Source organism: Aquarana catesbeiana, linkage group LG05 (genome assembly GCF_042186555.1).
Source record: "Aquarana catesbeiana isolate 2022-GZ linkage group LG05, ASM4218655v1, whole genome shotgun sequence".
NCBI classification, from domain to species: Eukaryota; Metazoa; Chordata; class Amphibia; order Anura; family Ranidae; genus Aquarana; species Aquarana catesbeiana.
The window spans coordinates 91,611,391-91,621,827 of record NC_133328.1 but is presented as its reverse complement, the minus strand read 5'-3'; the positions used below and the strand labels follow the sequence as shown (position 1 = coordinate 91,621,827).

The 10,437-nt window shown below is 40.4% G+C and overlaps 1 protein-coding gene across 1 annotated transcript in view; it reads right to left on the bottom strand.

Moving 5' to 3' along the window:
• Positions 1–287: 287 nt before the first annotated feature.
• Positions 288–10,437, bottom strand: part of PAXIP1 (PAX interacting protein 1) — an 84,362-nt gene continuing 74,212 nt past the window's right edge. Inside the window, exons 18-21 of the mRNA XM_073629962.1 lie at positions 9,586–9,720; positions 6,255–6,330; positions 6,111–6,170; positions 288–674 (exon numbers count right to left, since the gene is read on the bottom strand). Of these exons, the coding sequence (XP_073486063.1) occupies positions 658–674; positions 6,111–6,170; positions 6,255–6,330; positions 9,586–9,720 (288 nt within the window). The 3' untranslated portion in view covers positions 288–657. The remainder of the gene's footprint in view (positions 675–6,110; positions 6,171–6,254; positions 6,331–9,585; positions 9,721–10,437) is intronic.

Sequence of the window (10,437 nt, the reverse complement as noted above, 5' to 3'; positions counted from 1 at the left end):
AAGAAGCACTCACAGATCTAATAGTGAATGGCTTGACAGGAAAGGGGTCGAACTCGATCCTTGACAATATACACTTGGATGATGGTCTGTCTGTGATCCACCAAGAGATGCTGGAACAAGAACCTTCATGGGGACCATCTGGAGCAACAAAGTGGAAGAGCACTAGTCCCAACACTTTTTTTTTTTTAAATATCCTTAGGGCAAAGGAAAACTCAGGCACACAAATACTACAACTAAAGCACATTTAATAGAAATTTTGAAAACGGCAATATAAAAATGAACTCTGGTTTAGAAATATAAAATACAAAAGGTTTATTTTCCTCAGTTATTTAACAAACATTTGCCTCTTGACAAAAATAGTTTAGGTACCTTCATTATTTTACATTACAAACAAAACATGAAAATAATTTTTATAAACCCTTTAGACGGGCTTTAAAACCATATTATAATACAACATAATTATTTATGCTTCCTTTTAAGAAAATTCACATCCTAAGAAAAGATGCAGATAAACTTTTCTTCCTTGTTCACCGAAGAACAGCCATCAAGGAAATCTTTACATGAAGATAGTGAAAGACTATTTTTGTGGCCTTTCAGCATGACCAATACACTGCAGCATCCAAAAGATCCATGGGGGCCTTGTGTAGTTATAAACATTCATGTAAACTTATATGTGTGCTGGTTAAGGAAAACAGTGCAAGGAAAAGAAAACAAACCCTGTAGCGCAACATTTTTTGAAAAGATGAACAGATTCTGACCTCAGTTGTGGGTCTACTTATGATGTAGCTGAGTCAGGGCAAAGCCAAAGAAATTAAAAACTAATGCCATCACTGATATCAGCCAACATGACATGTAATAAACTGGTGCAGATATTACAAAACAGCTTGTCAAGCTACATATGTTACAGAAAAACTGCAACTGATCGCACACAGGACACCGACTCACTGAGACCACAATGAAACCAGGTAATGAAAGATGGCTTCAGCTCTGCTCACCACTTTGAGAGGTTCCTCAGATGCATTTCTCCCCTAGAGGACTTAATTGTTGAGGTCAGCCTCAACAATTAAGCCCACTAAGTCACGAAACGCATCTGAGGGACCTTTTCTGCGGGTGGAGAGCAAAGCCGAAGCCATCTTACATTACCTGGTTTCATTTTGGTCACAGGGAGTCGGCATCCTGTGTGCGATCGGTTGCTATTTTTCTAGGGCAAAAGGCAAGATTTGAGGGGAGACCGGGAACAGACCTTCATTAGAACATATAAGTTTTTTTTTGTTCCCAGAAATGATGTCTGATAAATCTTTCCTACTCCACTGCAGTCTTCATCCTATCAGTACCCTATTAGTTAAGTTACATATTACCCGACCTGTATTTGAAGGGAGGGCTGCCCTTATAACCATCGGAGGGGATGGGGTAATTTTTTAGGAATAACCGTCCACCTAGGGGTGGCATGTATAACAGGTTCAATTCGAGAGGAGGGTATCACCCTAACCAATATTCACAATCTGGATGGAGGGATGATCCCTACATGGAAGCTCCTATTCCTGTAGCCAATCTTTTTCAGCCCTTATGCAATAGACAAGAGCAGGCTGGCGATTTTTTAGGGAGCCCCAACCCCCAATGATAGGGCCCAACAGCTCATTCACCTTCAGGAAACAAACCTGGGGAGAGAAAAAAAACTGAGAGGAAGACACGCAGGGAGGAGAAAAAAAAGGTATAAGTGGCTCAGTTCTTTCTGAGGACGAACTTAAGAGTCCTTGACAAGGCTCTCAAGTTTGCGCCAGTAGGTAATTTTAGTCAATTTCATACATGTCAACCTTCAAAAATTTGTTAGGAATTTGAACATTAAAAAGCATTTTCTAACCAAGCCTGCAGAAAGGGCCTCCTTAGTCCCTTCGGGGACGCACTCTAATTTGGATAATAAATCTGTTTTCAATCCTCTTAATGTTAACACGAAACATATAGATGTATTCAGGAATATGGTAATAAGTGATTTAGAAAATATGAAGGTAAAGAACGTTAAGAGATCCTTCTTTTATAAAAAAAAGGGCATTTCCTCATTGAAACCTAAAAAAGAATTAGTGATCCGCCCTGCAGATAAGGGGGGCGGACTAGTGGTAATGAGTAAATCCTTTTACAAGGATGAAATGCAACGACTGTTGGGAGACCGTAACATACCAAATGCTGAAGAGCGATCCGATTTTTCAGCATAAAGAGAAGTTATCTATATTGGCCCATACGGGTTTGAAACATAAGCTTCTTGCTAAGAAGTAAGCTATCTATTTAGATCCAAGTGTGTGTAGGACACCGATAATTTATCGCCTACCTAATATTCACAAGGATGCCCAGTCTCCCCCTGGGAGTTCCTTTGTTAATGGCATTGAATCGGTGTCCTCCTGCCTTGGAGAATATAGATTTTTTTTTTCTAAAACTCTTAGTATGCGACACTCCAGCCTCTTAGAGATACTAAGCACATCAAACAGACTACAGACACTATTATTGGCCATCGGGAGGCTATAGCTTCTGTTAGATGGGCTTTAAATAATTTGACTCTTAATGGCATGCATAAGAAGTTTTTTGCTCCAGTGTTTAGAATTTTGCCTCACCAAAAACTATTTCTGGTATGATGGGCAGTTTTTCCTCCAAATCATGGGCATAGCCATGGGGGGCTAAATTTGCCCTGGTGTAGCAAACTTATTTATGGCTCTGTGGGAGGAGTCGTCTATTTTTCATGACTGTCCTGGGTAACGAGTTTTCTACAAACGCTACATTGATGACTTGATTATGGTTTGGGATGGTGACTTGCACAGTCTTGAAGCAATTTTGCTTAGGCTGAATAATAACACCAAAAATATTTTTCTCCCTTGGAGCATTGACACCGAGCACATGGTGTTCTTAGATTTGGAAATTTTTAAGGAGGGAGATCATTATAAAACACGCAATTACTTTAAGCCCACAGATAGGAATGGGTACATCCCACTTAACAGCTGTCATCATAGCACTTGGTTGTGTAACATCCCTAGGGTCCAATTTATTCACCTATGGCGCAATTGTGCCTTGGATTCGGATTATCAGGATCAATCACAAATCCTGGCGAATAAGTTCCCCCAAAAGGGTTATCAAATTGAGCAGGTCAACTCAGACAGGTATAAGATAGGGAGTCTTGACAGACAAGCACTAGTTGCAGATTCCAATGCAGGGAAGTATAAAAATAAACCTGAACGTAAAATTGTTCTTGATTACAATGTGCAATTTAGGCAGTTTGAGCGGATTGTTTTAAAACATTGGGAGGTTCTTAGGAAAGATAGGGTGTTGGGTGCAGTTCTTCCCAATCGTCCCCAATTTATCTATAGATGAGCACTGATATTAAGAGATGTCATTGCTCCTGGAGTGATTGATCCACCTATCATTAGGGAAAATAGGATTTGTTTTCATTCCGGTCTGGTTTTTATGCCTGTGGTAAGTGTCCAGCATGCAAACAATGTAAATGCAACATTAAAAAAAAAAAGTTTGTTTCCACCTCTACCAGTCAGAAGTATCAGATAAAATGTTTTATAACATGTAGCACACAAGGGGTAGTGTATATATATGCTGGAGTGCAATTGTGGACTCCAGTATATTGGTAGAACATCTAGGTCCCTTAGTGTGCGCATTGGGGAACATGTGAATAACATAAAAAAGGGATTAAGATACCATAGTGTTTTGAAACATTTCAGAGTTTGTCATGATAGGGATTAGAGGTGCGCATCTTCACTAATCTCACGATTTGATTACGATTATCTGGTCAACGATTCGATTCCGCGATGCATCACAATTACTAACGATGGTTTCCATAAAAAAAAAATCCGAGCATTTAGAAGAACTCCATTTTAAAAATTTTATCTGCTTTTTTTTTAAAAAGAAACGGGACACTCCCTGCATATAGCAGGACAAGGACATGGAAGAGTCCAGGATATGGGGGAGGGGTAGGAACTGAAGGATGAAAGAATCCATGAATAAGAAAGGAAGGATGGAAGAGTCTGGGGATGGGGGAATCCATGGATAGAGAATGGGAGGAGTCTGGAGATAGGAACTGAATGATGGAAAAAGCATGGGGATGGAGGAATCCATAGATAAGAACAGAAGGATGGAAAAGTCTGGGGATGGAGATGGAGGAATCCATTGATAGGAACAGAAGGATGGAAGAGTGCAAAGATAAAAATGGTGGTGGTGAGGGGGGGGACTGAAGGATGGAAGAGTCGAAAGGAGGAATGTTAAGACTGATATGCGTTGCACCCCTCTTTATACAACATTCCATTAGTGGCAGCTCTGTTCCACTCCTATCTGTTGCCTTATCCTCCTCACTATGAAGCAGGGCCACACTCCGACCTATAGTACTGCAATCAGCAAAGCTTGCACTATGTGCTAATTGGAGAGCTCTGGATGTGCAGGGGGCATGTCAGGCATCTGCAGAAAAACCACTGCTTCCACACATGGAGCAAGGGTCTTTTCTCTGTAGCACAATGGAAGGGGAAAAATGTTTCTACTAAGGCTGTGGCTGCTTTCTAAAGACAAACAATACTAAGATTTTGTACAACTCTTGTTTTGATGTACCTGGAAAGTACTTAGCCAATTTAAACAAAGTTCAATTGAGATCTAAAGCTTAACCACTTATGGACCGAGCCTGTTTTTCAGACTTGGTGTTTACAAGTTATAAACAAGCTTTTTTGCTAGAAAATTACTTCGAACTCCCCAAACATTATACATTTTTTTCTAACACCCTAGAGAAATAAATGGCGGTCATTGCAATACTTTTTGTCACACCGTATTTGCGCAGTGGTCTTACAAGCGCACCTTTTTTGGAAAAAATTCACTTTTTTTTAATAAAAAAAAGACAAAAGTAAAGTTTTTTTTTTATATTGTGAAAGATAATGTTACACCAAGTAAATTGATACCCAACATGTCACGCTTCAATATTGCGCCCGCTCGTGGAATGGCGTGAAACTTTTTCCCTTAAAAATCTCCAGGCGACGTTTAAAAAAATTCTACAGGTTGCAGGTTTTGAATTACAGAGGAGGTCTAGGGCTAGAATTATTGCTCTCGCTCTAACGATCACGGCGATACCTCACGTGTGGTTTGAACACCGTTTTCATATGCGGGCGCTGCTCACCTATGCGCTCGCTTCTGCGTGTGAGCTCGTCGGGACGGGGCGCTTTAAAAAAAAAAAAATTTTCTTATTTTATCGATTTAAAAAAAAAAAATTGGGTCACTTTTATTCCTATTACAAGGGATGTAAACATCCCTTGTAATAGAAAAAAAGCATGATAGGTCTTTTTAAATATGAAATCTGGGGTCAAAAAGACCTCCGATCTCATATTTGGACTTAAATACAATAAAAAAAAAAAAATTATCATTTGAATAAATGACAAAAAAAAAAAAAAAAGTCCCTTTAAGAGGTATCGGTGGAAGTGACGTTTTGACGTCACTTCCGCCCTGCTATGGTATGGAGATGGGTGGGGGCCATCTTGCCCTCACCCCTATCCATACTCAGCTAGAAAGAGGACCCGATCGTCTCTGCCGCTACCGACGACTTCGGTAAGTGGCAGAGGGCGCGGGAGGGGGGGAGCCCCTCTCCCGCCGCCGATAACGGTGATCTCGCGGCGAATCCGCTGCAGTCACCACCATTATTGTAAACCGGACCGCCCACTGATGAGATGGATATCTCAGTTATGGCAGCAGCTGCTGCAGTTACCGAGAAATTTATGTGCCGACGGACATATACAGTGGGCGGTCCGGAAGTGGTTACGGGGCCCCCAATTGCTGGTATTGGGTGGAAGAAAAAAAAAGCCCCATCTAAATGCTGTTTTTACTTACCTAATTCCACAGTGCCATGATGCTTCAGTCTTGGGTCTTTTCTTCTGTTTACAGGAGGTAGATTCCTTTTACATAAACAGCAAATTGCTGGGACTACCCAGCACACCTGCATCACTGGATTACTGGTCCTATAGGGCCAGCGAGGGACAGGGACCACCCATATAGCAGACCTGGAGAGTATAACGTGCTTAAGAAGTTGATTTAATTTTTTCATGCAGATGGGCTTTAAGCTAATTTTCACATTATTTTAGAAGGATATGACTCATAATCCAATGTCTGTGTCAGAACTCCAGTGAGAACAAATTCCGCATTATGGACATCTATAAAAGATAGAAACAACAATCATCAGACCTCAAAAAAGATCAGTAAGACTAACACTAAACTACCCAAATGAGAATATTTACCTATACTACCAGCAAAATACTCTCTGCAAAGATGAAGATCATTTTCACATGAAATCAAGATAATTTCTGCCAAGCTCTATAAAAAAAAAAAAAAAAAAAGAAAAAGTTATTTAATGAAACCATATTATTCTCTTGTAATATGTTAAGGTGTTCAAGAAAAGGATAACATATCATTCTAAAAGATTCCTTAACGAATATAAAAAAAAAAAAGGGGGGGGGGGGGGGGTTGCAGCTTAAAAGGCTACATTCACCTTTTAAAAAAAAAATTTATGAATGCGCATCTTTTTGCGGGTAAAAAAGTATGCATGCACAAAATGTGATTAGCAGATTGTAGGTGCAATGCTTAAATTCTGCTCTCAGTACACGGTCTGCCCGTACCTCCAATACATGCAGGCAGTTATTGAATAGCAGGAAGAATCAATGGACTACAAGAGTGCTCATCAGTACCTTCGTAGTTCATTGAGAACTGCAAGCAGGAATCAATTGGCCCTAGACCAGCGGTTTTCAACCTGGCGGTCGATTGCCGATTTGCCAGGGGGTCGCGAATGCTGGACGAGACAGACCTGAAGTTATTACTGTGTTACGCCGGAGTCTGTCCGTCTCGGCCAGCGAGATGTCGTTTCGGGAGAGAAGAGAGACCGCACGGAAGTGACGTTCCGTCACCACCATCTTGGTACTCTCGTCCGCAGTTAGGCTACACTTAAGTAGTCGGCAAGTGGACATCTTTTTACACCCACTGAAGTCCGCTTGCTGAGGACGAGTCTAACCAAGATGGTGGCGACGAAACGTCACTTCCAGTTAACACAGACTGCTTGCTGATTCCGACAGAACACCAGTGACTTTGGCAAGTCAGAGATACTAATAAAAGCATTTTTGTACATCAAACACAGCCACTGTGCCAAACGCCGCCACTGTGCCCATCAAACGCCGCCACTGTGCCCATCAAACGCCGCCACTGTGCCCATCAAACGCCGCCACTGTGCCCATCAAACGCCGCCACTGTGCCCATCAATTGCCGCCACTGTGCCATATCAAATGCTGCCCCCGTACCATATCAATGCTCCCACTGTGGCACCCCCCCCACCCGGCACTTACCCTGTCTCTCGGTGGGGCATTTTATTCATTTGTAACTTATATGTTAACTTTAAATAAATATTATGCGCTGTATATGACAGATTGTTTTTGTGATTGATTACTACGCTTTAAGATGTTAAATTTGTAAGAATGAAAATACATCCTGCATATCAGATATTTATATTTCGATTCATAACAGTCACAAAATTACAGCAATGAAATGACCAACGAAAATAATTTTACTGTTAGGGGTCCCCACAACTTGGGAAAATTTTATCAAGGGGTCACGGCACTAGAAAGGTGGAGAACCACTACCCTAACAAATAATATTAGTACAGAAAACTTGAATAATAAATGATGAGCTCAAAAATACTACAAGCAGTCCTCTATTATGACATGTGATGTCTATAAACAGAGTAACTTGGACGCGTGATGTCCAAAAAAGAAAAAAAAGTCAGTGACAAGCTTCAGTCATGTGTGATGATAATCCTCAACCACATGTGGATATAATATAGTGACAGTCTTTAACTTCAAATATGTATGATGTAATAACAGTTAATAGTGGGTCCACCACCAAAGACACCAGAAGCTGCTTACCAGAGGGATTGAACTCAAATAGGTGTACACCTAGTGAGTCAATCAAGCTTTGTGGTATAATATACCAAGGGGATCAGATGCTCTATCCAGATATGACCTCCAGATGGACCTCCGAACAAGTGTAAGGTATGGATGGACTCAGTAGATATAGGCAGTCAGCCCCATAATTAAAAGAAAGAGGAAGGCATATAGTGTAACTCCGTATGGAAATTTTAATACATAAAAAGCAAAGGAAATACACTCACGTGTTAAGCAGTAAAATCAAGCGCTTGTATAAAAGAAGACAGTGGTCTCAGCATATCCTTCCGACGCGTTTCGACTTAGAAGTCATCATGGGGCTGACTGCCTATATCTACTGAGTCCATCCATACCTTACACTTGTTCGGAGGTCCATCTGGAGGTCATATCTGGATAGAGCATCTGATCCCCTTGGTATATTATACCACAAAGCTTGATTGACTCACTAGGTGTACACCTATTTGAGTTCAATCCCTCTGGTAAGCAGCTTCTGGTGTCTTTGGTGGTGGACCCACTATTAACTGTTATTACATCATACATATTTGAAGTTAAAGACTGTCACTATACTATATCCACATGTGGTTGAGGATTATCATCACACATGACTGAAGCTTGTCACTGACTTTTTTCTTTTTTGGACATCACACGTCCAAGTTACTCTGTTTATAGACATCACATGTCATAATAGAGGACTGCTTGGAGTATTTTTGAGCACATCATTTATTATTCAAGTTTTCTGTACTAATATTATTTGTTATGGTTTATATGATCACATAAGCGCTGCACATTTCACCCTATTTGTCATTTTTGCAACTTTATCCACTGCTGTGCTGGCTGCTTTAGTTTTTTTTTTTTTTTTTGAGACAGCGCGGTATATATTTGTTTATAACCACTACCCTAGACACAGACTGCCTGCGTTCAGGGCTGATCACTTACATGTGACTATTGCTTGAATGATTACATGCAAGTGGGCGCAATTAGCTGTAAGAGCCGTCAGCCTCCCATTGCCTTCAATAGGACTGCCTACTTGCAGCTAATCGGGGGAACCGCACTGGGGATCTTGCAGCTGATAACACACAGGGTGCATTTGCAAGTGTGAAGGAACCCTAATCTAGTTTACACCCACAATCAATACTAGAAGGTTAAATGGTCAAATTGGCTCCAAGTGTGTTTCTATGACTGATCTATTCTATTGGGTAAGGTTATGAGATTATAGCAATGTAAATATTAATGTAGCTGTGAAATAATGAGTGTGTCAAAGCTGTATAAAGCCCAACAAAAGGGTTTTAATTTTTCAATTTTTTTTTAATTTTATTTTTTTATACCTGCCCATGTCCCAATTGAAATCCCCCTTCCCTATTAGCCATGTGTAAAAAGAGCAAGAAATAAGGGGACAGACAGCAAAAGACACGTCACATGTTCTAACTATTCTAAACACTAAAAGAGAGCCAGTATCTGTCACCAATAGTGAGATTCCCCATCACTTCCTGTCCCTTTGACCCACTTACTAGGGAAGGAAACTGAAGGGGAATCGTCACAACCATAACATAGCAATAACACCTTCCCTCTCAATTCAGATGGAATTTCTTATTAGAAGACATTCTTGAGGGCAGGGGCTCTGAAAAATGTGAATATCCCTTACCTTATTTTGTTTGTGCTCCATAATTTTTCGAAAGGAGGGTGGTTTCGTTAAGATTTTGCCACCTGCACACTCAACAATAGATTTCATTGTTGACAAACTGGGACAGATCCCTGGAGTAATGTAGAAATACTTTCCCTGGGGTAAAAAAAAAAAAAAAAAAAAAAGAAAAGCATATACATTAAATTGCTATCGTCACAGAAATTGGTTTCATCAAACTGAACCTGTATTAAGGAAAACACTTGTATAGTGAGACTAAAGCCACACAGCAAGCACCAAAAAGTTATCTTAACCACTTAAGGACCGGGCCTATTTTTTACACTTGGTGTTTACAAGTTAAAATAATTTTCTTTTTGCTAGATTACTTAGTACCCCCAAACAGTATATATATATTTTTTCCCCAGACACCCTAGAGAATAAAATGGCGGTTGTTGCAATACTTTGTCACACCGTATTTGTGCAGCGGTCTTCCAATGCATTTATTTTGGAAAAAAAATACACTTTTTAAAATAAAAAAATAAGAAAACAGTAAAGTTAGCCCATTTTTTTTATATTGTGAAAGATAAATGTTACACCGAGTAAACTGATACCCAACATGTCACGCTTCAAAATTGCATCAGCTCGTGAAATGGCGACAAACTTTGACACTTAAAAATCTCCATAGGCGAAGTTTAAAAATCTCTACAGGTTACCAGTTTTCAGTTGCAGAGGTGGTCTTTTGCTAGAATTATTGCTCTCACTCTAACGATCGGGGCGATACCTCACATGTGTGGTTTGAAGACCGTTTACATACGTGGGCGCGACTTGCGTACGTGTTGGCTTCTGCGCGCAAGCACGGTGGGACAGGGCGCTTTA